The sequence below is a fragment of the Marmota marmota genome, unplaced genomic scaffold (assembly GCF_001458135.2).
Source record: "Marmota marmota marmota unplaced genomic scaffold, marMar, whole genome shotgun sequence".
NCBI classification, from domain to species: Eukaryota; Metazoa; Chordata; class Mammalia; order Rodentia; family Sciuridae; genus Marmota; species Marmota marmota.
This window is the reverse complement of record NW_026000222.1, coordinates 13,093,798-13,121,659: the sequence shown is the minus strand read 5'-3', so window position 1 is coordinate 13,121,659 and position 27,862 is coordinate 13,093,798. Positions and strand designations below refer to the sequence as shown.

At 44.4% G+C, this 27,862-nt stretch overlaps 2 protein-coding genes across 4 annotated transcripts; one reads left to right on the top strand and one right to left on the bottom strand.

Moving 5' to 3' along the window:
- On the bottom strand, window positions 1-26,385 carry Dhx38 (DEAH-box helicase 38). Of its 2 annotated transcripts, XM_015496134.2 has the most exons (27): window positions 18,952-19,296; window positions 16,512-16,853; window positions 15,966-16,156; window positions 15,187-15,291; window positions 14,256-14,403; window positions 14,020-14,138; window positions 13,782-13,858; window positions 13,185-13,340; window positions 12,490-12,651; window positions 12,178-12,285; window positions 11,719-11,831; window positions 9,846-9,983; window positions 9,289-9,475; window positions 8,983-9,168; window positions 8,467-8,607; window positions 7,986-8,096; window positions 7,768-7,884; window positions 7,496-7,603; window positions 6,957-7,069; window positions 6,072-6,280; window positions 5,810-5,964; window positions 5,241-5,396; window positions 5,014-5,148; window positions 4,732-4,857; window positions 4,134-4,229; window positions 1,773-1,894; window positions 1-499 (listed from the first exon to the last, which is right to left on the bottom strand). In XM_015496134.2, exons 2-27 carry the CDS (start codon window positions 16,832-16,834, stop codon window positions 415-417), a joined length of 3,687 nt encoding a protein of 1,228 aa, XP_015351620.1. In that variant the 5' UTR covers window positions 16,835-16,853; window positions 18,952-19,296; the 3' UTR covers window positions 1-414. The 2 variants fall into 2 exon arrangements, with proteins under 2 accessions (XP_015351620.1, XP_048648565.1); XM_048792608.1 differs by lacking the exons at window positions 16,512-16,853; window positions 18,952-19,296 and adding an exon at window positions 26,191-26,385 and having other exon boundaries at window positions 15,966-16,023.
- On the top strand, window positions 19,376-27,724 carry Txnl4b (thioredoxin like 4B). Of its 2 annotated transcripts, XM_015496135.2 has the most exons (4): window positions 19,376-19,781; window positions 21,626-21,794; window positions 23,565-23,716; window positions 25,946-27,724. In XM_015496135.2, exons 2-4 carry the CDS (start codon window positions 21,663-21,665, stop codon window positions 26,109-26,111), a joined length of 450 nt encoding a protein of 149 aa, XP_015351621.1. In that variant the 5' UTR covers window positions 19,376-19,781; window positions 21,626-21,662; the 3' UTR covers window positions 26,112-27,724. The 2 variants fall into 2 exon arrangements, with proteins under 2 accessions (XP_015351621.1, XP_015351623.1); XM_015496137.2 differs by lacking the exon at window positions 21,626-21,794 and having other exon boundaries at window positions 19,497-19,781.
- Window positions 27,725-27,862: the final 138 nt, after the last annotated feature.

The following is a 27,862-nucleotide window of genomic DNA, read 5'->3' as shown; positions in this document are numbered from 1 at the left end:
TCACATTTTACAAATAATAAATGTATTTTCAAATCCTGAATGATAACCAAATTACAATTGCCTCTGGGTCTATCTTACTGCTTTACACAAGGATTAAAAAAGACATAGTCACAGCCAAGTCACTCATGTACCAGGCACCCAGGGACAGGTTTTGTGGACAGATGGGTCCAGCCACCTCCCTCTGCTCTGGCAGCACTTCAGCTGCTCTGCAGCCCAGATCCTGCCAGGCTCCTGCACCCAGGAGCTCCTCCTTCCTCTGTGGCAGAACCTGGCCCAGCAGGAACTGCCCCAGGGCCTTGATGTACACAGATGAAGTCCACAGATGAGAAGGCTTTGTCCACAGCCTGGGGGCACTCCCACCAGAGGGCTCGGGACCCAACACCTGCTGCCACCGTCTTCTCAGACAGCCTTAGCTCACAGCCCAAAGCGGGCTGGTGTGCGGCGAGGTGTCATAGGCTCCCCCTGCTCTTTCCGACCTGGAGTGTAGATCTTCGTGGACCTGGAGACACAGAAAGAGGGTACAGGAGAGGCATTACTCCTTACCCCAGCAGGGTCCCCAGCAGGACACACAGCCTAAGCCCTTGCTGCTTCTAACTTATGTGTGAAGCAGCTCTGGAGCTAAAGCATCTTGTCCCGAGCACACACTCACTCCCTTGCCTCTCCATTTTTGATCAGGAGTATAATAAAATAAAGCAAGCACTTCATTATGATATCCATTTTAAATAACTCCTACCACACCCCCAGGCTGAGCTGCGGTGATAGCTCCCATCCACTCCAGCAGACCACCACTAGAGCTGTGTAATAAAGAGTGGACTTGCCTCCATGGCCACTTTCTAGGAGGAATTACCAAGGGACTAGAATGCTTCTGCTGTTCATAGTGGGCCCTGCAGACCACGTCTGATGGTGGAGTAAGATGGGCTGGCCTGGCCAGAAAGACCAACTATGTGATTATAATTGGGACTTTGAGCCTCAGAATCAGGACTGAGTCATGTGATATCAGCCTAATCGCTGAGGAGGGGAAGGAGGCCAGAGACTGAGTTCAGCCACATGGGCAAGGATTCAATCATTCAGGCCAAAGTCATGAAGCTCAGAAGAGCCTCCCTGGTTGGCAATACCCTGTGTGTACTGTCACTGATGTGCCAGGAAGGTAACTGAGCCCTTGAGGGCAAAAATTGTCACTTTCGGAACCCTCTCACACCTTCTTTATGCATCTCTCACTGTGGCTTGTTCTAATTTATACTCTTTTGCTATAATAAAACTGTATACCACTTTCCTGCGTTTTGAGTCATTCCAGCAAAGTTCAAGGAGATCCCCAAATTTGTAGCAAGTTTATCAAAAGTAAGGGTGACCTCAAAGCTTGCAGCTGGTGTTTGAAGTAAAGGCAGCCCTATGGAGGACTGTGCTCCTACCTTGTGAAAACCTGACCAAACACCAGGTGCTGCACAGAGGCACAAACCCAAGACTCTCTTCTCCTCTGGGTGCCTGGTACATGAGTGACTTGGCTATGACTATGTCAGTAGAGTCATTAGACCTCCCGTGCTACTCCACACCACCCCAAGCCCTGCATATAACGTGGCAATGACCAAGGACTGCAAATGAATGACCGTGCCTTTAAAGGAGTTAGGAATTCCTCCTGTATCTCCACATGTGACCAACCAGGACGGAAGCAGCTTCTGTCATCAATTCGCCTTTATATAGTCAACTTCTCTTAAATCATGACCAGGGCCTAGTCCCTGGCAGCCTCCCAGCCAGGTCCCAAGGCAGAAGCTCACCTGACACTGCCCAGGGGGCTACGCTTCTCCTGCTCCTGCCGCCGGGCTCGCAGCTGCTCCTCAGCCAGCGCCATTTCTTCTTCCATGGCAGAGGCTTCCTCTTTGGCCCGACGGCGATTCTCCTGGAGAAGGGGTAGAGGCACTGGCTGATCCCACTGAGGACATCAGGTGAGGAGGCCCTGTCTGAACCCAGGTGCTTGTTGCACAAGACCAGCTGTCAGGGTCAGAGGCTGTGGGGCTGCCTGCCCCACACCAGCCACTTCTTCTTCTGTAGCTAAGGCCTGTTTTTTCATTGATTCACAATAGACATTAGACAGGTCAGTCCTAAGCCAGTCATGCCTCAGCAATCCAGTCACATCAGTTAAGTACTTAAATTTTTAAAATCAAGTTCACACCTATGCCAGAGAGAATGGGAAAATAAGGAAGTCAACTGGCTGGAAAGGACAGATGGAAGATGTGCTTGGTCAGATATGGAGAGAACTACGCTGATTGGGAAAATAAAAGCCAACAACATTTTGCAACCCTAAATAACGAACATAAATGACGGTCATCAATGGACATCAAATCCTTGAGGAGATGAATAGCAGCTGAGAATTTAGAACAGAGACCAGGCTACTCCTCAACCTTAGCATCACCAAAAGTGGGGCCACCAGATTTCATGTGCCTCCTAAGAGCATCTGAAAGGAATTTCACAGCAACATACACATGCATCCCTGCCTGATACAGCTGAACCAAGACGCTATCTAGCTGTCTGGATTAATGACTAGGTTACAGAAAGTACACAAAATAGAGGCACAAGTTAAACACCACTACAAGGGGGCAACAGGCCAAATACATAACATGGAATAGTCTATGATAAACAACCCAGTTGCTCCAGTAAATAAGTTTCATTTAAAAAAAATTAAAAAGCAAAAAGTCAGCCACGTGTAGTGGCGCACACCTCGAGTCCCAATGGCTTAAGAGTCTGAGGCAGGAGGATCACAAGTCCAAGACCAACCTCAGCAACTAAGCAAGAACCTAAGCAACTCAGTGAGACTCCATCTCAAAATAACAAGGGCTCGGGAAGTAGCTCAGCAGTTAAGCGCCCCTGAGTTCAATCCCTAGGACCAAAATAAATAAAATCTAAAAATTTTTTTCAAAGTTAGGGTGGGGCCTTTCTGGAATAGAACAATCAGTTGAAAAGTTTGGATCCTATTTCAAGCAAATCAGTCATGAGAAGTTCTCTGAGATAAATGGTGAAATCTGAATAAATACTAGAAACTTAGACGACATAAAGGACTAATTCTGTTAGAAGTGATAATGACACAGAGGCTATATTTTAAAAGTAAGTCCCTTCCACACTCATACATTGCTGGTGGGACTGAAAATCGGTGCAGCCAATATGGAAAGAAGTATGGAGATTCCTTGGAAAACTGGGAATGGAACCACCATTTGACCCAGCTGTCCCACTCCTTGATCTATACCCAAAGGACTTAAAAACAGCATACTACAGTGACACAGCCACATCAATGTTTACTGCAGCACAATTCACAATAGCTAAACTGTAGAACCAATATAGATGCCCTTCAATAGATGATTGGATAAAGAAACTGTGGTATATAAACACAACGGAATATTACTCAGCATTAAAGGAGAATAAAATCATGGCATCTGCAGGTAAATTGATGGAGTTGGAGAATATAATGCTAAGGGAAGTAAGCCAATCCCAAAAAAACGAATTCTGAATGTTTTCTCTCATATAAGGATGCTGATTCATGGGAAGGGGGGGTGCAGAGCATGGGAGGAATAGACAAACTCTATATAGGGCAAAGGGGAAGGAGGGGGAAAGAAGGGGACATGGGGGTAGGAAAGATGGTGGAATGAGATGGTACATGTATGAATACATGAATGGTGTGACTCTATGTTGTATACAACCAGATACATGAAAAATTGTACTCTATATGTGTAATATGAATTGAAATGCATTCTGCTGTCATATATAACAAATTAGAATAAAAAAATAAGTCCTTTCAAAGGCTGGGGTTATGGCTCAGTGGTAGAGGCACTGGGTTCGATCCTAAGCACCACATACAAAATAAATAAGTAAAATAAAGGTATTGTGTCCATTAAAGAAAAAAAAAATGACTCCTTTCAAGCTAGATACAGTGGTAGTGTTTTCTCCACTTTGCTGAATATTTGGAAATTTCAAAAAATTTAAAAAAAAAAAAAAAGCTCAGTGACCCAGCCACCTGAATGATGGGGAAATAAGACACATCAGGAAGGCTTGATCCCAGCTTTTATATTTGGAGGAAGAAGGGATCAGATGACAGAGTCTTCAAACATGGGCAAACAGCATCTCCATGGGAAATGTAGGATGCTCACCTGCCGCGACTTGCCTGCCTGCTTCACGCTGTAGAACATGGGGCCCAGCTCCGCCAGCCACTCTCCATCCACAGCAGTCACACACTGCATGTACTCCTGTGGGCAGAGGGGCAGTGAGGCAGAGGTCATGGGTGGGCCAGTCCCTCCCACAGGTTCCACAATTAGGAGTCACTTGAGAAGGGCCCTGTCCCCAGCCCATCTAGGCTGGAAAAGGCAGGGGAGAGCCCCAGATACTGATTGTCATCCCTTCTCCTATCCAAGTTCTCCCTTGCTTGAAAAAACACTCCCAAATATACCAGAGAAAAGGTTCAACACTGCAGAAAGCCCTTCTAATGACATCAACAGGGGTCATTAATCCCAAACAGCAAGTAGGAAACCATCTTGCTGGCAGGGTTGAGGTCACTGCGTTCTAGAGGTTACTTCTATAAAGCTTCCCCAGGCCCCCCAGTTGAAAACCAGCCTCAAAAGCCCTGCAAAGCAATGTGCGTGGTCCCAAGTCTGCTGGAGCAAAAGCTCATCGTAGAAGGCAGGGGAAGGTCATGAAAGTGTGGCCAGGAAGGTGGGCCCACATTACACAAGCACCTCAGGAAAGACTCACCTTGGTGGTCATGACCAACTCGTGGTACACTATGTAGTCCGGGGTGTAGCCCATTCCAAAGAGGGAGCTGGTGGGGTGCAAATGACACGGCATCCCTGTGCGGATATTCACATACTCCCCGATTCCCTAGGGAAGACACAACAGGCAGGCACATCAGAGACACACTGCCTACTTGGGGAAGCTACTCCATCCCTTAAAATCATCTTGACCCAGGCTTGGCACCTGCCCTCAGGTACCACGAGGAGGAGGAGGCCAGAGCTCCACAGGGCTCCCAAGGCTCACCTTGAGCTTGGCTGCCTGGTGGAAATAGGCAGCACAGATACACTTCCTGACGATGTCCCAGTCAGTGCCACATGAGGCCAGGCTCATCCGCTGCTGCACCATGATGTCCTTGAGTTGGGCCCGCACCTCCCGGACCTAGAGCAGAACACAAGCAAACCAGAACGGAGTCCTCCTTCCCCTCTTCTCCCACCCCACAATCCAGAAGTCCTGCTCGTCTGTGGCCCCACCTTCCGCATGGCCTTGGCATGGATGAAATGGTCATTACACCAGATGGTGGAGTAATTATTGTTTTTCCACTGCAGGTAAACATTCAGGTAGGTCAAATGATCACTCTCAGGGACCGCAAACTTCTCCCGGATTTGATCACTCTCCTCCTCTCGGCCCTAGGGAGGGAAAAAGAAGCTTAACCCTAGGCAAGGAGGATCAGGCCCACCAAGCATATCCGAGGATTCTCACACTATCACCTACCCACACATAACTTCAAACACAGCAATATATTGCCTAATGATATAGAATAAAAATAATTTATAATAAAATGTCAAAATGTAAAAGCTCAGAAACAACCATACTAGAAGACAAAGGATGCTCTTGCAAATTTCCAAAGCACCCCGAGGGGACCACTGATCCAACCCAACCTTGTTCCCCCACACCACCTAACAGAAGACAGCAAAATCATGCTTCAAAAACTCTAATTCCCAGCCTTATGTTCCACTTCCAAAATACAGAGAGCTCTTCCCCTCTCAAATACTCCCCAAGCCTTCCTAGAAGGGAGAAGAGCCAGCCACCAACTCCTCACCTTGGGCCTGTAGAAGATGGCTGGGACTGAGAGCATGGACACAATGAGCAGGATCTCAGAGCTGCAGCCCATGTCACAGGACACAATGAGCATCTTGGACAGGGCTGGGTCCAAAGGGAACTCCACCATCAGCCGCCCTGTGGATGTAAGACCACCTAGGAGAGAGAAGCAAATCCAGACATTCAATGGGACAGTGGAGTACAGAGAGAGAAGCCACACACCAGCACCCCTGAGGCCCTGCCGGCTCCCAGGGCCACGACACCTGTGTTGTCCAGGGCCCCAAGGATCCAGAGCTGATACATGGAGTTGAGCATGTTGTCTTCTGGGGGTGGGTCCATGAAGTGGAACTGCAGCAGGTCCTGCACCCCAAGGGACTTGAGCAGCAGCACCACGTTGGCCAAGTTGGTCCTCTGGATCTCAGGCACCGTGGTGGTCAGGAGTTCATTCTTATAGGCACTCTGTGTGTACAGCCTGGCAGGGAGAAGACTCTGGTTTTGCTGCACCTGCACCACATTGGCCCACAAGGCCTCTTACTACACTGGCTGCCCACAGGACTCCATGGTGGAAGATCAACACTATTCTAGCTTTTTCTAAGAGTACCCCATAATAGCCAGGAAATCCTACAGACAGGGAAACACCCATGTCTTCTCCCCACCTCCACTCCTTTAACTCATTCATTTCTACCTACTCAGAAACCCACCATGCCAACTCAACTTTTCTGCCTCTACATACCTGTTTCATTTCTCAAACTAAAGTGCCTGAGACTAGAACTATGGCAAGGTTTTATTTTCTCAGTATCTTTATATACCCTGAATCTCTATAATGAATACATTATTTTAAAAAATCACAACAAAGAATAATTGAAAAAGTACAAAACAACAAATGACATCCTTTGCTCAGCTCCATCTTTGATGGGAGAGCCTGCTGTACGGGTCTTCCACTGCGTGGACATTCCTTCTAAGTCTGCCTCACACCTCACCACTCCCTGGAAAGGTTTCTTCTTCCACTCAGCAATACCACCATGTGGCAGCCCACAGGAGCCCTAGTCTTGGGGATCAGCTCTGAGACCAGCATCCCCCCCACTCTGGTGCAGACTCTCAGCAATCCCAGCGCTGCCCCAGATAGCAGGCTAGCACAGGGCTCCTACCTGAAACACTGACCTGGGCCCGTCCTGCCAGCTCGCCCTGACCTCTGGTTGGCGTTGGCCTGGCTGATGGGGTAGATCTGCAAAGCATCCATGCCAATCCTGGGGTTAAAGACCTAGGAGGGGGTAGAAAGAAGCTAATTAAGGATAAAGTTGGCGGGGAAAGAGTGGCTCTAAAATACAGAAAAGCCAAATCCCGGCTGCTGCACATCACAGAGGAAGTGTCTCAGCAATACCATTAGCCATCCTTTTAGAGCCAGAAGCCTTCAGAAATGTTCTCATAAACACCTGAAGGAATTTTCCCCAGACACACCAGCTGTATAATCTCTACAAAATTATTTAAATGATCTACCTCTTCAAATAATCACAAAGATTAAATGAATCAAACTCACAACAAAACCAGCATTCACTAAATATTGGCCTTGCACCACTAGTTACTTGGGTGTCACCTTCCAGGAGGACTAGGGCCTGACCTCCCACCCCCTAAGCTCAGTCAGCTTCAGGTGAAGACCCGGGGCCCTACTTCCTACATCTCTCCTTACCTTTAATTTGCAATAACCAGAATCAATAACGAACATGATTCCATCAACAGTCAGAGATGTCTCAGCAATGTTGGTGGCAACAATACACTTCCGGACGCCATCTGGAGCCTAGGGCCGAGCAGGACATACAAGGGTAGAAAGACTACCCAAGGCAGGACCCAGCCCACCTCCCTCCCACCCCTTCTAGTGAAGGAACATCTCCTCCCCTTTGCTCTCTGTTGGAGGAGGAGATACCCAAAGATGGGGACCCAAAAAAATTGTTGTTGTCATACCTTCTGGAAGATTTTGGCCTGAAGGTCAGAGGGCAGCTGGGAGTAGATGGGCAGTACAGCCAAAGCAGGTGCATTTTCCAGTTCTTCCAGGTGCTCCACAATCTGGTCTGAGGTCACCTAAACGCGCCAGGAGGAGTCATAAGACTCTGAAGCCCCAAACTCTCATATGGAGGGATGGAGACACCCCCATTCACCACAGCGGTGACCAAGGCACGCACCTCAATATCTTCTTGGCCAGGCATGAAGATAAGGATGTCCCCAGGGGCCCCTGAGAGGTGCACCTGCAAGGACTGCTTCACTGCGGCCTCCACATAATCCTCCTGCGGGGTCTGCAACAGCAGCCAGGAACAGTCAGAGGGTAGCAAGGACCAGGCCTCCCTCTGGGAGCCCCACAGCCACTCACTGGTCTGGGCTGATAAGTGGACTTTCAGGGCTGCCACACCTGGGGGTCTGATTGCAAGGCCCCTACAAGAAGTCCTGGTGCCTCCCTGGGCCCATGTTTCAGTTTCAAAGAAGCAAGGAAATAAATCCTCCCCCAGAGCACAGTCCTCTAAGCCTAGAGCTACAGGCTGCCCCATTTTGCTCCGTGACACCCCACAAATCTCCTCCAACTCAGTATTCTATCCACTCCAGCTGGCTTCCATGTGCCAAAGAGGCACATGGCATGGAAGGTCAATTCAAAAAACAGACCCTCGGTACCTTGCTGAAGAGGATATCCACAGGGAAGGTTCGACCAGGGATGTGGAAGATGGGAACATTCCCAAAAAAGGAAGCAAATTTCTCTGCATCCATAGTGGCTGATGTAACGATGAGCTTGAGGTCTGAGCGACGAGCCACAACCTGAGAGAAAAAGTCACGCAGCAAATTGAGTTTGGGTCCCTTGGCTCTGCCCTCCAATCCCATCAGCACTACCCATGAATAAAGCAGAAGCCAAAGCTTGCAAACTGGCTTATTAGATTTAACAATCCTAGAGATTTGAGCAACAGGCCACAGCCAAGAAAACCACAAGTCACTCAGCTGAGTAAGAAGAGAGTAAATTACAAGACCAGACTTGAACTTGACAACACAGAGCCTCAGGGAAAACCCTGGCCTGCCAGAGACCCTCTCAGTGTCCCCAGAATAGTCCCAACCCACCTGAAGCACCTCAATCACTGGCTACTGGCAGTGCACTGGTCAAAGCCCCAAGTACAAAGGGACTGGAACCCACGTCCTTACCTCCCGGAGCAGCCCAAAGAGCACATCCGTGTTGAGGGAGCGTTCATGGGCCTCATCCATGATGATGGCACTATAGTGATCCAGGTCAGCTTCCCGGAGGGACTCTCGGAGCAGGATTCCATCAGTCATGTACTTGATCAGGGTGTTTTCTGAAGTGCAATCTTCAAAGCGGATGGCGTAACCCACCTGGAGGTCAAACAGATGGCTCACTCAGAACTGGAGCCACCTGCTCCGTGAGCACACCCCATCTTTGAGTCCAGGTCTTAGCAGATCACACCCTCTGGCTCAGGACTCATGTCCACTCACCTCCTCACCAAGGTTTCCCCCCATCTCTTCACTGACTCTTTTGGCCACTGACATGGCAGCCACTCGCCGGGGCTGGGTACACCCAATCATCCCATAGTCTGTGTAACCATCTTCATGCAAGTACTGGGTCAGCTGAGTGGTCTTGCCGCTCCCTGTCTCCCCAACCACAATCACGATGCTGTTGTCCCTGCAAGGAAAAGCAGTTCAAAAGGTTCAACAGCTTCCTCAGTTAAAGGCTAACTCCAAGAAGCCTCTGCCACCTGTCTTCACCATGGCTAGCTAAGCAGAGAGCATGCCTGATCAGAAAAGATGATTTCCTTGGGAAAAGAGCCTCCTACAGAACTACCACCTGAGATACCTGGAACACAGTGAGGTTTAAACAGGTGCACTAAAAAAGAACAATGCCATCATGTTACTTTATGCAGCGTAGTCCTGGGAAAACAAATGAGTTCCCTTCCCACCAGATGATGCACAAAAACAAAAAAGCTCCTGAGCAAACACAGGAGACAGAGGGGCCACTGATTTGACACTGGGATCCTTGGATCTGGTGGCATTACCTGATAATAGTGAGTAGCTCTTGCTGCACAGCAAAGATTGGCAGATACTGCCTCTGCTCCAGGATTGACTTCTTCTTTGCAAACTCACTGCTGGCTTCACTTTTTTTCTTCATGTGGTCTGCAAACTTCTGCTCTGTCCTGGGAACACAGAGCAGCCTAAGCACCATGCACAATGTCCCCCATGGTACCTCCTGCCCTTCTTCTTGCTCAAGGAATACGAATGACTTTAACGAGAAGCAATAAATCTGACACACGAAAGCAGCCAGGTCGTCTGAGATTATTTCTCTTCAGAACTAAGGACTGGAACTTCAGTGAGAATCTATGATACACTCTCAACACGACAGGGTCAAACAGAGCTAACCAAGGATCTAAGGAGGTACAGATTATCAAGTGGGCAAATGCTGTGCCCTAAATAGAAAGTGACCGGGAGAGGAGCTAAAGTCAATCACACTCACTAACTTGTAGAGAACACCTTGGGCAATTTCTGCACAATACTTAAAGGGCCAAAACAGCCACCTATTTTAGCCATCTGGGGTCTTCTAGGAGTTATGGCCACAGCACACAGTGTAGGTCAATCTTCCCCCTTCATGACAGGGCAGCATGGCCCATAAGGACTCATTTTCAAAAATCTGAGAAAAACTCACTTACTACTGACCAGTAGCTTCTACCAAAAGCACTCAATGTCTGATATGTGGATACATCCCGAGACTAGAAGCACTGTGGCATATTCCCAAATCAGTACTCCACTCCCTGAGCCCACACCATCTTCCAGTCACTTCTTCCAAGAGATACTTTGTCCCTCAGACCAATTAACTGCTTCCTCTTTCTAATTTTACCCAACAAATGATATCTAAGAGATTAAACTACCCAGAAACTAACAAGAGCTAACCAATAATGGCAACTTCTCATTGAAGATATTTCACACAGGGGTACAGAGAATTCTTAATTCAGATGACAGTTCAGAAGGATGTAACAGCTGGGTGTAGTGGCACACAACTGTAATCCTAGTGGGTAGGGAAGCTGAGGCAGGAGGATTATGAGTCCAAATTCAGCCTCAGCTATATCGAGGCTCTAAGCAACTCAGTAAGACCTGGTCTCTAAATAAAATACAAAATAGAGCTAGGGATGTGGCTCAGTGGTTGAGTGCCCTTGAGTTCAATCCCCAGTACACACCCCCAACCAAAGATGTAAGAGAATTCAAAGAATGAATCATGAGGGACATTTGTGTCTTTCAGCTACTCAAGGCAGTAATCCCAACAAAGAGTATGCAATATATACTTAATACATCTATAAACAGATAAGTCACTACCTGATAACACTTTCTATTTTGGAATCTCTATTAAAATAGTTGTTTCTCATATGGAATTAAAATTTGACTAAAAAAACAAAACCCATCTTCTCCCCACGAACACCTGAAATACACCAAAGCTCAGGGAGTGCTGACTTGGGAAGATGCCACAGTCCTTCTGAGTCTTGGATGTATCTACATGTCAGACATTGAGTGCTTTACGTAGAAGCTACTGGTCAGTAGCAAGGCCAAATGCATGGGCTCCAAAGACAGACTGTCTGGGACCAACCCTGATGCCACTATTTACTAGCTGAGTGACCTCAACAAATTCCCTAACCTTCCAGGGCCTCATAGTACTCAGACCACTGCCAGGCCAAGAGGAAGCCCCTGTGGTAGTGGTAGTAAGCCTAACACCTACAAAAAGCTAAAGATAATAGAAGAAAGATCAGGATGAAGAGATCACGGAAAACAAGATTCAGAGTAACAGCCTGTCATTTTTCAGTTCATAAGTCATGAAGTCTATCAGTTCTGCCATGACTATCCTTGGTTTTCAGAGCAAGTCTGCCGCTGGCGAAGACTCCCCACCTGTAGTCCACCTTCCCATCTTCTGTCAGAGCTTTATCTGGCTCTTCTTCTTTTTTGACACCCATTATGTCTCCCAGTTTGGTCCCAGCCAGTTCCCAGTGTTTGTGCTGAGCCTGAAGAAGAAAAATAAAGTCCACTCCATCCTGTGATGCAACTGTGGCAGTGGAAACTCAGTCCCAGCTGACATCAGGTTTCATCTAGCAGGTGGCAAATCCCACAAGGCACTGGGGGTACCAGGCAACGCATTCCAAGACTCAAGCCTCCAGATCCCCAAACCCCAGGCCAGAGGCTGCCTTGACTAAGGACAGTGGAGGAAAGCAATGCCCTTCTCCAAGAGCTGAGTCTTGCTCCATGTGCCCCATTTCTACAAGGAAGCACACTTGAATAGTCTAATGAGTGTTTTAAATAGGAAAAGAAAAACATGCACAGACTTCCCAGCCAGGGTGGCGAGAGGCCAACCTTTTTGCGCTCCTTTTGCTCCCTGTGTTTCCGCACTGTTTGGCTGCCTTTCCGAGCAATGATGGCCAGGTCAGAAGTAGCATCCTTAACTGGAATCACGGGCTCTGGCTGCAGGAGGTGGAAGAAAAAGAGAAATCACCCACTAGTCTCTAAGGCCAACCAGAGGGCCTGTGTCCTAACAGTTCTCAGGAGTAATAGGGCAGAGGGGTTACCCTATCATGACACAGGGCTGTTTCCCCACTTTTATTTCTTTCTTCCTTCTATTCCTCTAATCTTTCTGAATGTTCCTGCTTCTGGCCACAGGAGCCTCACCTGCTTGGTGAAGACAATGCGTCCATCCAGAAAGGGAGGCACCAGGTTGTGAACCATCAGGTGTACTTTGGCTGCGTTGTCCTCTTCAAAGTCCTCGTCCACCTCCAACCGATGGACCACCCCACTGGTCAGCATGCGGTTAGTCTCCCAGCGCTCATTATCCTGTGAGGACACAGTAGGAGCCCCACTCAGACTGCAACCAGAAGCCATCCTAAAAAGTCTCCAAGCAAGTTCCCATATCCTGCCTCAACAGATGGGCGGGCCATGGTGGCCACAGAGGCATCACAGATCTCTCTACCCTGCAGTTCATTAAAAGAGTCATTGACCTTAAATCACCAGCAATACTTTGTTCCAAGAAGCAACACTTTTGATCTAAGTCAGAACCTCTAGCCAGACATACGAACAGTGACCATCCACAGCCCCACTCTGAGACACAAAGAACACAGACCACAGAGGCAGGTGCCACAGTACCAGTTCTCACCCACAGCACTGCAGATGACAGAAGTATGAACTAGCTATTCCTAAGTGACCCAAGTTTCCCTATCCACCCTTTCTCTCTGGCCAGAGGCATATCTGATCCTGTCCTCTCAGCAACAGAAGACTAGCTAGGCTTTCTTCACCTGGTAAGACCTGCTACTTCTCCCACATCCAGACTCCAGCTCTGAATCTGCACCAACCACTGCCAGTGGCCTCACCTCATTGATCTGCCTGCGCTGGGCAGAAATTCGCTTCTGCTTCTGTTTATGCAGATGCTGCTCCCGCCGCCTCACATAGTCCTCGGAGGAGTAGGCCAGGGGGTTGTGGAACTCATCATACCCCTCATCCATCATGTACCAGTCCCGGTCAGCTTGCTGCAGGAAGACAAAGCAACAAGAACAAGGGGAAGATCAAGTTTATGCACGAGACACAGGTAGAGGAGAACAGATATTTAGTAGGAAGTTAAGTGGGCACTGGAACAACCCTTCTGAGAGGTGCAGGAAAGTCTACCTAGTGGAGGACAACACAGGGCTGACTTGACTTGGCCACCCATCACGACGGCACTTCTTAGATTCACCACATGGTGGCACCACCACATAACGAGTTATGTATGACCCGCTGCATTAGGAGAGGCCTTGCTGCAGCCTGGGTTTTTCCAAGGAGAGTCCACTGCACAGCACCAACTATCCTCCTCAAAGCCCAGTACTGCTGGAGACTCCCTCAGGGCCCTTGGGCTCTGATACCCCCTTTCACCCATGCCCCTACAGTCAGTCATAGCCCACTCTGAATCCCTCAAAGATGTCTGTGGCCTTTACCCTCTGGTCATCCTCCCACTGCTGCCGCTCCTCTTCTGTGTCAAATGAAATCCCTTCTTCACCATCCTCACGTCTTCCTGAAAATCAGCAGATGGTAGGTCAGTTCACACCAACCTGGCTTATCCCAGAGGCCCCCAAAAGACCTGCAAAGCCACAAACCTCCAAGAACAAAAGCCTCTTCTCAGCCTCCCCAAGATAAGCCAAAGTGCTCTTCTGCCTCCTGTCCCCCAGGCCTTACCTCGGCCCCTGGACAGACGAGGGGTGGAACCCAGGTGTCGTCTGTCATCAGCCCACTCGTTGTATTTGTAGGAGGGAGTTGGCAGAGGTGTGTCATCTGAGTACTTGCTCCTCACAGACCTGGGACAGCAAGACCAGCAGGCACAGAGTTGAGCTGTGTCCTCAGCCACCAGCTCTCCCTGCCCAGGTCCCTTTAATGCCTCACCAAGACCCAGAGCAGCTCTACCCAGGCATCACCTGTCTCGATCTCGAGTGGACGGTCGATGGCTCCGCTCAGAATCCCGATATGAAGGTGTCGGGGAGGGTGACTCCCACTGAGAGCGCCTTGAGGAGCCATAGCTACTGTCCTCCTCCTCCCAGGTAGATCTTGAAGGAGTGGCTGCGTCTGGGGCCACAAGAGACACATCACCAGAAGCATCCAATTTCACCAGAGATGCAGCTCCAAAACAACTAACCAAAAGTTAACTCCCCCAATTTATTTATTTTACTGTTTATAAACCTTTGCATCTACTTGCAATGGATAAGATGGTTCTGAGAGTTTTTTAAAGATATCTGAATTTTCTTTTCTTTTTTTTTTTTTTTTTGGGGTACCAGGGATTGAACCCAGGAGCACTTAACCACTGAGCAGCAGCATCCTCAGCCCTTTCTATTTCTTTTAAATTAGAGACAGGGTCTTAACAAGTTGATTAAGGCCTTGCTAAGTTCCTGAGACTGGCTTTAATCTTGCAATCCTCCTGCCTCAGTCTCCTGAGCCACTGGGATTACAAGGACATAACACCATTCCTGACAAGATATCTGAATTTAGTGGTCCAGTTTTCATTCTGTTTATAACAATTTTTTAAGGAATATTTAATTTCTCTCAGCAAACATATCCATCTTAAATGCAAATAATTCTTTTTTATAAATCCTTCATAAGCCCCTATTTCTCTATCCTTTCCTGACATTTGGAAAACTGGCCATCCAGCCTATCACCTAAAGGAAACATATGTAACCTAACAGAGAAGGGCACGGATGCACCCACTTGGCTCAGGGCCCAGTATTCCCAGAGGCTCAGTATTCCCACTGTCTCACTGCCTCAGCAACCCCCTAGAAAGAAAGTCAGTCAGCCTTGTAGTCACCTGAACCATCACAAACCATCACAACTACCACAGAAAAGAGCTAAGTCTACCTTTAGGTCGATGCCGTGGGCTCTCCGGTTCATTTCTTCTGCTGCTGCGCTCTAAGCCTCCATCTCGCTCCGATCTGCTGCTGTGCCTACTTCTATCCCGCTCATCTATGAAGAGTCACACACAGAGCTCAGCACCACACAGAGTGCAGCTGTGTCCTGTCCTCACACATACCCAGCTGCACCCTAGAGAAAGGACAGGCTGCCTCACTCACTCACAGGTGCAACCTGTACTGCTCTAATGCGGTCCATGGGTTCCTGAACTCACACATTCCCATTCTTTCAAAGGGAAAAATATAGTTACTGGCTAGAAAATTTCAAACTCAAAATAAGAGTTATTTTCCTGCAAGATTTCAAAAAAAAAATAGTTTCAAGTCTATAGTGAATAGTTTTATAAAGTTAAAAGCTTGTAAGCCATAAAATACTGAGCAGGACCAGCACTGGCTTTTATGTCAAGCTTCATTCCATATCACTGTCCTTTCTGTATCTCCGACACTCTTGTATACTCTGGTTTCTTATATGAATTATCCATTGTTTCCTTTATCATGAGTTTTCATAATAAAACAAGGACCACATGCTCAAGCAAACCAGGTGTTACAACTGACAGCTGTTCTTAAACTGCCTGCTATCCCCAATCCCAGCAGGGTAAAACCCATAGGCTGACATCATGTACACAGGGATATCCAGTTAATGGGCACAATTCAAGTTTGTGCAACAGGAAAAAGCCTGGCATGTGTCTATTCACATGCTAACAGGCACAGGAACCGTGCTGCATAGTTTACCTCTGTCCCTTTTGCGGTCATGGTCTCCTCGATCCCGTGATTTCTCTTTCTTCCGATCCTTTTCTTCTTTGGATGAGGCATAGACACCATGTTCCCGCCTCTCCCGCTCTCTTTGCCGACTACGTTCCCAAAACTCTTCACTCACACCCCCAGGATGGGATGGAGTCTCTACATGAGCAGACCGATAGTGTCTGAAACAGGGAGTGCAGCTGGTAAAGAGCCCTCCACAGGAGAAGACCCTACCCCAAACCTCTGGCTATGCCAAACAAGTGACCTGTCCTTTTCTACTCCTTGATGCTGCAGGCTTATATACGGCATCAACCCAAGGCACTTCTAACCTCTATCATCTCCCCCTTAGCTGCCTTTGAATTCTTACCACAAATGTAAAGAAAATGCTAATTCTACATAGCATCAGTATTACAAAATCACAAAAAAAAAATTACAAGCTCTGAATGTCCAATAGGAAAACTGGAAACTAATCATGGGCTATTGTTTTCTGGCCTCCACTTTTATCCCCTTTGGGCCAACCTACCCAAAGGCCTTTACCTGTCTTTCCGGCTACTTCGGCCAGCCTGCTCATCACCGTCCTCTTCAGCATCCTTCTGGTCATCCTTGCTCTCCTCCCAGTCCTTGTAAGAAGAGATTCTGGACTTCTTCTTGTCCTCCCCATCATCTTTCTCTTCTCGCTCCCTCCGTTTCAGGGAAGCCAACAAGTCCAGTCCCAGCAATGAAGGGCGGGGAGCAGGGGCTTTGAAGACATGCTGCTCACTGGCTGCACTTTTGGTCTTGCAAATAAGACCACCAACCTGAGAGTCCAGATCAGTGCCTTCTAACCGATGGATTGAGGCATCCTCATTGGTGTCCTCCATCGCAGGCTCTGGGATTTCTCTGGGAGGGAGGAGAATCATTTGGTATAGAACATAAGAAATAAAGCTCAGCTACGCTATAGCCCAGAATAACTATAGTTACAGGTATACTTAGGTGGTTAAGCCTACCTACCCACTACCAAGACCAGAACTTCTTTTGCTACCTCTTGTCAAGACCTTTCCATCAAATCAATGACATTCTCAAAAGACCCTCCTATTCTCACCCCCACACCAAAGATACAGATATACATACACACTCACCAAATATTACAATATTACAAAATAATAATTACAATTAACCCAAAAATTTCTGCCAGATTCTAATCAACATGCACAGCTCTACAGAGGAGTATTACAAACATAATGTGGATACAAAAACATCAATATCCAAAAGGATATCATGCAGGCAAGAAAAGACCTCACTAAGGGTTGCTTACTGGAACATGATACCATCTATAAACTGAGTGCAGGGGAAACTAGATTTGAAGTCAGAAACTCAATTAGAAACCAGACTTTTGGCATTTTCTACTTCTATGATGGTAAGCAACTTCATCTTTGGATTAGCCATAATTTCTATATCTGTAAAATGGAAATAATTTTGGCTTTATCTAATCCACAGAATTATTACAAGAATCAAAAAAAGTATTCTGTAGCCAGATTTATAGACATAATGGTTACACTATTTCATATTTTATTTGCTATACTCCTATATATTAATTGGGTTCCTTACCACTTTTTTACATGAGTTCTTCTACCTCTCCCTCCCTTTCAATTAAAGGTACAGCAGAGTAAAGACGTGAAAACAGAAGGTTACCATTCATGTTCTGCCCACTTTAGTGACTTTTTCTGGACCGGTAGTATTTTGTAAAAACACAATTACCTTACAGAAGTCAAAATCAGTTTAATAACAATCCATGTTTACCAAAAATACTTATGGGAAACACTGAATTAGGCAGATTCCCTGGAGCTTAACTTGTAACATTTTCCTCTTTGTCTCTCACTACACACTATCCACTTATAAATGTACATCTATGCTGGGCACTTGGATAAATGCCCTCATTCAAACAAGTAAGTGAAGCAAAGAACTGTCAAGGGGTAAGATACCTCCAGAATCCAAAATTTTCTGCCAGATTCTAATCAACATGCACAGCTCTACAGAGGAGTATTACAAACATAATGTGGACGCAAGAACAAGAGTTGCATTTTGAAAACGTCATCAGGAACAACAGAAAAGAGAAACCTGCATGCTGGTTTCCTCACAAGCATTTGTAGGCATGTAAGGAAATCCAGGCAGGAAGACTGGGGTACACATGCTGTCATCAACAGTTATCTGAACTAGGAATTATGCCCCTAAAGGCCATTCTATGCAAACAAGGGAACCTGGTCTGTTTTGTTGACTGCTATGGCTCAGTGTAGCAATATAAACATGTGATGAATAAATGAATAAGTACATTTAAACTTAAAGGAGAACAGGAAGTCAAACGTTTCTAGAAACAGCATGAAAAGATAGCAGCAACAGAGCACAAGGGAGTCTGAGAGAGAGGACTTAACTGGCTGCTGAGAAGAACAAAGAGTTAAGAGGCCAGACTCTGCAGAAAGATTAATAGCAAAGAGGCGAGAGGGTACCAGAAAGTCAGTGAAGAAACCTGGACTTACTCGATCAATAATTATTCACTGAATGCCTCCTTGCGCCATCCCTGTTCTCAGCAAAAGGGACAGACAAAAATAAAAATCCCTGGCACCCTTGGAGCTTACATTCTAATATAGGAGGTCTTCCACTAAATCTCCGGGTTGAGATACCACTGTGAGGTAGAACAGAAAGACGGAGGAGCCCCGCTCAGGCGCAGTGACTGCCTAGGAGTGGGCTAGGGCCAAGTCCTAAGTAAGGGCGCAGGGCGACCCTGGACAGCACCTCTGGATCTCAGCATCTAACCAGAGCAAGGAGAAAGGCCGCAGGAAACAGGATGGGCACAATATAGTCGAGGTTAGTAAAGCAAGTTAGGTGACAAGGAGGAAGGAACTTTCCAAAGTGGGGAAACCTGAACCGGAGGCCGGTATCTGTCTCCTGGAGCCGCTGTGATTGGCGAAGGCCAGGTCAGGAAGGAAGAAGGGACACTCACCTCACCAAGAGCGACTCTTGGGACCCTTCTGTTCCGGATTTGGGGGTTCTGGCGCTGCCACCCCTCGGTCTGAAGGCCTCAAAGAGACAAATTCCCCTCCTTGAAAGCCGCCATTATCCTCCCATAATACCTTGCGCGGCCCCCTCTATCATCCAAAGATACCATCGAGAACAGTCCAGGAAACGTTGGCTCCTAGGCCAAGTGTGGGACAGAACGAGAACCAGCTCTCAAAGCTAGAGTGTCTTCTGGGGATCAGCTCTGATCAGAGACATTTCCGAGACGTTGCGACCAATCACGCTTAGTTCGAGAGGTGAAAACCCGCCTCTAGTCTGTGTGCGGGAGACGGGGTTGGCTGGGGGAGTAGAACGGCCATATTTGCTAAGGGCGGAAATGACAACAAACTTCTGGTCAGGGGGAGTAGGCGGTATCTGCAATAATCTCTTCTGTTTTTATTGGTCTGTTGAGTGGGATCCTCTACTACGAGTTCCTTCCCAGCGCCTGTGCGTTTTCCATTTCCGTTTAGTTCTCACGCAGTGGGCTAACGAGCGTTGCTAGGCAACAACTCGGGGTTACTTTGGCTTGAGGTTGTGGGCCTGCTTGGGGCGGAAGAAGTGCGCCGTCCTGGGCCTGGGTACTCAGAGAAAGGATCCAGGTTGCTGACGGCCCTGGAGCGGAGGTGACTGGGACATGTCAAGTATCCTCGTCCCTCACAGCTGTGGGTTAAGAGCAGCCCAAACACAAGCATCTTCAAAAAAACTTACATGGGGTATTTTCGAAAGTAGAGACGTAGGCCCCATGTAAATAAAAATCACCCGTCTGTTCAGATGCAGGTATGTCCATTGATGATGTTTTAAAATATTCCACCTTTCTTTGTAAATATGAATTATATACAAGCTAAGTTTCGTAGAAAATGTGGGATCAATCTTTATATACTTTTTGTAACTTTTCTTCGATGGCTGCAGGACTGTGCTGTCATTTATTTCACCAATGTCCATTTACGTTGTTTTCAGCTTTTTGCCCTAAGTGCGTTGAATAGCCTATGTACATAAACCTTTGTGCATTTGTCTGATGATTTACTAAGAAATAGTTCTCAAACATTGAATTGTCAAAGAGTTTGTCAGTTTTCTTTCCAGAAAGGTTTTGTCCCTCTGCTTTTTCTATATCTGTAAAATGGAAATAATTTTGGCTTTATCTAATGCCTGCCCCTGCATTCACACTGTCGCCCTTATTGTGTTTTACTATATTGTTTAATCTTTGTCAATTTAATCGGTTTTTTTTGGGGGGGGGGTTGCTTTTATCTGCTTACTTGTAAAGCTTAACCTTCCAAACGTGTTCACTACCCATCTGTACCTCTTATTTTGTGAATTCTCTATTCTGATTTTCCTTTTCTATGGACATCTTCTCAGGTGGGTCTCAATACTGTCTCTAGCATTTGTCCAAGCTCATCCCTAGCCTCTCTGTTGACATTGCCCTTCCCTTATTTCCTCCTCTTTATTAGTAACCTTGAGGATTTACTCTTTGTCTGAATTCCAGTGATAGAACAGATCTATATTCTCTTTGAATTTCTCTTTCATCAGGAATTTTTTCTGCCAAATATGACAAAGTCCCCCCTGGAAATCAGCTTCCCTATTTAAAGTGTACCTATTGCTGGAACACTTTCATTTCCTGTATGAATTTTTATTAAGTTCATATCTAAAAATTGATATGTGACCAAAAATATACATAGAAAAAGAAATACTACCTTTTTGTAGCATTAGCCAACTCTGAAACTGAATTCAAAGTGTCAGGTGTCTCAGTGAAGTCTTCTGTAGATGCAATAATATGCTCCTTGATCAATGAGCTTCTCAAATATGAAATTTCTCATTGAATTGCTTAGGCTGGCTTTGAACTTGCAATTCTCCAGCCTCAGCCTCCTGAGCCTCTGGGATTACAGGCATGCACCACCACTCCCAGATTTTAAAAGTAACACTAGACTAGACATTTGGTATAAATAAAATAGTGTAATATAAATAAATAAAATAAATGTAATAAATAAATGTAAATTAAAAATATAAAGGTCCGGGCTACGGTTGTGGCTCAGCGGTTGAGCGCTCGCCTCACACTTGCGGGAGGGACCCTGGGTTCAATCCTCAGCACCACATAAAAATACGTAAGTAAAATAAAGGTATTGTGTCCAACTACAACTAAAAAATAAATATTTAAAAAATAAATAAATAAAATAAAGGTCCTTTAACAACTAAAAATAATATTTTAAAAAAAGAAACACCTGGGCTGGGGTTGTAGTTCAGTGGTAGAGCACTTGCCTAGAATGTGTGAGGCCCTGGGTTCAATCCTCAGCACCACACATAAATAAATAAAATAAAGGCATTGTGTCCATCTACAACTAAAAAAAAAAAAAGAAAGAAACACGTATTGGTATTTTTTTGTGAATATATGACAAAACTGTGGAAGATACATTAGAAATTAATGAAAACAGTTTCCTGGTATGTGGGACATGTGTGGCAGTGGGAACCAGGCCCAAGAAGGGCCATGGGGATAGGGACATGTGTACCTTTCTATAATGTTTCTTTTTTAACCATGTAATTATATTACCTACTCTAAAAAATTATTTTTTTTAAATTAGAACTCATGCACTTAATTTAAACTGCCTTTAAACATTGCAACTTCATTTCAGGATTGATGGTGGGGATTAACATTTGGATTATTTCAAGATGAGCTTCCTGTTGCCCAAACTGACTAGCAAAAAAGAAGTAGACCAAGCCATAAAAAGTACTGCAGAGAAAGTGTTGGTTCTCAGGTTTGGGAGAGATGAGGATCCTGTCTGTCTGCAACTAGATGACATTGTAAGTGAATTTTTTAAACAAATGGGGTTTTTTTTTTATTTTTTTTGTAGTTGTATATGGACAGAATGCCTTTATTTTGTTTGTTTATTTTTATGCTGTGGTAAGGATTGAACCTAGTGCCTCACACATGCTAGGCAAATGCTTTTCCACTGAGCTACAGCCCCAGCCCAAATAAATGCCTCCATGTCTGAAAAATGAATGGAAGTAGGCAAGGCTCAAATGTAGCTCTTGGTTCATTAACACAGTTTCACTAAGAGCTGATCCTGTGTTTGCTCTGAGCTGAACCTCCAAATTTGTTATTGTGCTGAATCTGCTCCAGTGTCCTTCCCCACTAGCAGATTTCAAAACTCATTTTCACAGATAAGGCAGTGAAAGAGCAGAAAACATTACCAGGAGTCTATGAACATTACCTTTTTTTTAAACTCTATCTGCTATTATTTTTATATGATACTTAGTATTTAACCTGTGCCTCACATGTGCTAGGTGGGCACTCTACCACTGAGCCACAACCCCAGCCCCTGTTATCTTTTTTTGATGCTAGAGCAGTGGCCCCATTTCCCAGTGGCAGAAACAAACACCAGAGAAGTCAAGGAGTTTCCCACTGGCACAGATGCACTTAATTGAAGAGCTGGGATTTAAATTCAGTTTTCTCTAGCTGCCAATCCCTTTTCTTATGTGCTGCCTCTAGAATGTCCCTGATGATTGTTTCTGGTCTCACAGCACATCTTCACATTCTGATTAGTAAGGGGAAAAATTATGGGACAGAGTGAGTGTATTCTTGTCTCTGTCTATTATAGAGAGTTTTAACCAAGTACTAAGACCTCTTCCCCCTTCAGTTGCTGCCATCCACCATGGAAATTAAGTGTAAGCATCCTCATTTGGTTAAAAACAGATGTGTGATGTGTTAACCTGGAAGACAAATGACCAGAAAATTATACCCTTACCTGTGTGGAGGAAAAAATAGTACAGAAGTCAAGAGGGTAGATTCTGAGCTGCGATATGTCCTCAGAGCACTTTGTTTAGCATGTGTGAGGCCCTGGGTTCAATCCTGCGCTGGGGGGAAAAAATATAGTTTCTGAAGCCAAGCTGCCAAAATTCAAATCCCAGCCCTGCTGCTTAGGAACTGTATGAACTGGGACAAGTTATTTTACTTCTTGTGCTTCTCTTTCTTCCTCTATAAAATAGGGACTCAAACAATCCATACCTCAAAGGAATGTGTAAGGATTAAATTAGTCAGCAAATGAAAGCATTTAGGACTGTTAGCATGCAGGAAGTGTTGTATAAACATTTGCTATTATAATAATTGTTTCTAGAATATTGGGAAGAAAGAGACTTGGGGGAATTTCAGTATCTATATTACATGTTTCTGAGTTGTTCTGTTTTAAGTGAGTATAATATGTGGTTTTTGTTTGTTTTGTGGTACTGGAGATAGAACCCAGGTCCCTGTGCAGGCTAGACAAGTGCTTTGCCACTGAGCTCTATACAACAACCCACTTAAAATGAGTATGGATTACTTTTAGAGGAGCAATCCAACATGGACAAAAAAAAAAAAAGTTTAAAAAATAAATTTATTTTTCCCAGGGAGCTCTCATAACCTGTCAACAGTGATTCAACCTGTGAACAATAGTTATACTCTATCTAATGTAAAACCCAAATAGACTAGAGTCTTGGCCCAGGAATTTTTTTAAACAATATGTTGTAGTAAAAAGTTTCTCAGAAGAAATATTGGCTACTTCTCATATTATAACCTCCCTCTCTCTTGTCATTTAGCTCTCTAAAACTTCTTCTGACTTAAGTAAAATGGCTGCTATATACCTGGTAGATGTGGACCACACTCCAGTTTATACACAGTATTTTGACATCAGTTATATTCCATCTACTGTATTTTTCTTCAACGGGCAGCATATGAAGGTGGACTATGGGTAAGTTGACTTTGAAGTCATTGCAATCTTGAAAGTGTCCTTTATCTAAGCCATTTCCAACTTACCTATTTGCATGTGATGTTTGCTTTCTGAGTCTTGTGTTAGTACTATTTCCTCAGTTGATGTATCCTTTAATTTTTATATGAAAATTAGGTACAAAATGAGAGTATTTCATAAATGATTAGCAAATTTTTTAATTTCCAACTTAAATATGAAAGAATAGTTTACGAAGCACTAATCATCCTCAAGTTGATAAATACAAAATAGTTAAATTAACTAAGTATAGAATATAAAAAGTTTCCCAGGAATTTTATTTGAAACACAATATATAGTTGTTCTAAAACTTTTGGGATTGGTAGATGATATTTATAAAAGAAGCCTTTCTGCCAGCAAACTTCTCTCTTGCCAAGTATCTTCTGTTACTCAGAGAATTTGAAGTCATTCTTCAACCAGGCCTGTCAAAACATGTAAATGAGCCAGGCACGGTGGCACACACCTATAATCCCAGCGGCTCAGGAGGCTGAGGCAGGAGGATTGTGAGCTCAAAGCCAGCCTCAGCAAAAGTGAGGCACTAAACAACTCAGTGAGACCCTTTCTCTAAATAAAATATAAAATAGGGTTGGGAATGTGGCTCAGTGGCCAAGTGCCCCTGAGTTCAATCCCTAGTACCCTCCACCTCAAAAAAATGTAACATTAGTTTTTTAATATCTTCCATTCCATCTAGTTAGCATCCCAATACTGAATGTTACTGACTATATTCATCATTCTAAACATTTCTTACTCTGGTTGAAACGTATACTTGGTTTGTATTATATGTTAGAAAGTGAGTTATATACTGTTTGAAAGTGTTTTAAAGCTATTTATTTTCCTGGAACACAGGAAAGTAATACTTACTTGATGTAAGTATTAGTTTTAAATAAACTTTTTAAAGGACAATTTATGACACCATGTGTCAAAACATCTTAAAAGTGTTTAAACATTTAATATGATGTTGTAGGTATATAGTTAATGACTTTGAAAGATATATATATATATATATATATATATATATATGTATTAGTTGAAAAAATGTGTTACTAAATAGTTTGAATATGATTCTCATTATCGTGAACAATTAAATACACTTATACATAGACATATACACACATACACATAAGTTTGGAAGGATATAACACCAAAAGGTGTTTTCTGTCCTCACTGGTGATTTTATTTCTCTCTAAAAAGTTATACAATAAATATACCTAATGTTTAAAATGTTTAAAAAATAAATATACCTAATGTTTTAAATATACCTATGTTTAAAATATACCTAATGTAAAGGCAGCAGAACACAAGAGACACTAGTATGGCAATATGTAAATCAATGGATGTGTAACTGATGTGATTCTGCAATCTGTATACGGGGTAAAAATGGGAGTTCATAACCCACTTGAATCAAAGTGTGAAATATGATATATCAAGAACTATGTAGGGACTGGGGATGTGGCTCAAGCGGTAGCGCACTCGCCTGGCATGCGTGCGGCCTGGGTTCGATCCTCAGCACCGCATACAAACAAAGATGTTGTGTCCGCTGAAAACTAAAAAATAAATATTAAAAAAGAATTTAAAAAAAAGAACTATGTAATGTTTTGAACAACCAACAATAAAAAAAATTAAAATTAAAAAAAAAGAATTGTAATGCAAAAAACCACAAAGTTCATGTATAAAGGCATGAGTTGGCATGAACATACTCTATATACAAAGATATGAAAAATTATACTCTATATGTGTAATAAGAATTGCAATACATCTGCTATCGTGTATTTAAAAAATAAAGTCAATAAAACTAAAAATAAATAAATAAAATATACCTAATGTTTAAAAAACTTTTTTAAATAATCTGTTAATACCTACAACTCAAAAGTATAACTGGTGGAACTTAGGAGACCATGACTAATTAATGTGCTTTGCACAGAAACACTAACCATGCCCACTCTAATGCTAGTGAATTCTACTTGATGATGACTTATAAAATGATTAAAATATATTAAGCAGAATCTTTCACATACCACAGTGTGGTCCACAGCACTGGTGTTAGTCATGTATCATATACCAAGTGGGAAAATTCATGTATTGGGCTATGTGTCTAAAGTCTCTCTGATAAGAAGGAAGTAATGAATCTGTTTTGTTTATCCTGCAAGTCTTCAGCAAGTGATCTGAAAGCAGTTATTTCTCTCCTGTGCCATGTAGGTCTCCAGATCACACTAAGTTTGTGGGAAGTTTCAAAACCAAACAAGACTTCATAGATTTGATTGAAGTAATCTATCGGGGAGCCATGAGAGGAAAGCTTATTGTCCAAAGTCCTATTGATCCCAAGAATATTCCTAAATATGACCTTCTCTATCAAGACATTTAGCACATTAACCACTGTTGGAAATGAAGAGAATGGCATGCATTGAAACAGTGCCTGAATCCAGCTGTGCTGTTTTCTGAACTCCCTCAGAAATGTGTTCAGTATCCCAGAAGAGAAGAGGTGTGACTTGTGTGTATGATGTCTGGCCCCTGAGCAGAAGACCACCTGGCGGCACTCCCCGGTCTGAAGGGCTGAGCATTTTCTCTCTGCAGGCCTCTAAGCAACCAAGGGAACAGTGTTCATTTTCCACAGGGTAGTTTTTCTCACTGTCCTGTAGACTGCTCTTCTTTGTCCCTCAAGATGATACAGAATCCTTCTAGACATTGCAAGTACAGTTGACTTATCCATGTTATCTGATGCACAAGTAAATGGAAAATCAGTCCTGTAAGAGAAAAAGTACTTCTTCTCTATCCTGTATACACATGCAAACCCCTGCCCATTCCTCTACTCATATCCCTCCTACTCCCCCAGCTCCAGGCCTTTCTACTCCAATCTCTCTTGGAATAGTAATTGTCTACTAATAGTAGGCTTTTTTTGGGGGGGGGGTGGAAATCTTTTGAACTGAGACTTTCAAAAATGCCATCCTGAGCCAGGCACAGTGGTGCACACCTGTAGTCCCAGCTGCTTAGGCGCTGAGGCAGTACTGCTTGAGCCCAGGAATTCAAGGCCAACCTGGGCAACAATGAGACCTCATTTCAAAAAGCAAGAAGACAGGTAGTGGTGAAAAACTGTCTTGGTTGTTCTTGATAATATAAACTAGATTTTGTGTTATTGCTCAAGAAGCAAGAACTTGAACATCATCCAGTACCCAGTTTGAGCTAAACAAAGACTTAACTACCCTTAGAGCAAAGCTTTCCCAGAAGTCTGAGTTGCTACCTCTTCCTGAGACAGAAAATTGCATTCAAGGGTTCAAGATTGAAAAAATGTTAGAAGTTCTAGAAAAAAATATCACCTTTATAGGAGTTGCCAACCCTAATGACTTTACAAAGAAGCCTTGCTCTTCAGAGTCCTCCTGGCACAGCCTTGGGCAAGTACTGCTTCTCTTAAGCCTCATGGCAGCTCTGAATACTGACTTTCTAGAATGAGATAATGGACACTGAGCTACAGAAAGTGGATCAGGCAACATGTTATCTGCCTGGCAGCCACTGCCTTCTTTACCAGCAGAAGCCCATTTCTGTTCAGGGCAGTACTCACTACCTACTGACCCCTTTGCTAGGTGCTTCTGTCCAAGATTGTCTCACAGGAGGGATGGCCATGAGACTTTCTTTCCATGAGACATTCAAGCTAATGTGGCACAGAAGAAAGACTGCTGGGGGTTTATGTGTCCTTTGCTGATAAAAGGAGAGAGTTACTCCAGGAATAAAGCAAAAGAAAATCCTTTCACCACCACCTGTCTTCTGTCCTACCACTTCCACTTAGTTTAAATCATGATGCATGGAACTATAGCAGCCATTCTTAGGCTCAGAAGGCAACCAGCATCAATATGAGAAAATAATATGCTGAAAAGAACAATGAAAGGGTCTGATCCACGGTGACATTATTGAGTACCCGAGTGAATTCTATATGTGCCTCTCTCCAGACTTCTATGAAAGAAAAAAAATAATTCTTTACCTAAATCACTGTTGTTCGAGTTTTCTGTTCTTCACAGCCCCAATCACACAATATTTGGTACATGATAAGTATTTAAATAACCACCCAAAACTCAGAACTTGCATGCTAAAATTATATCATCTCATTGAGCACTTCAGGGAATC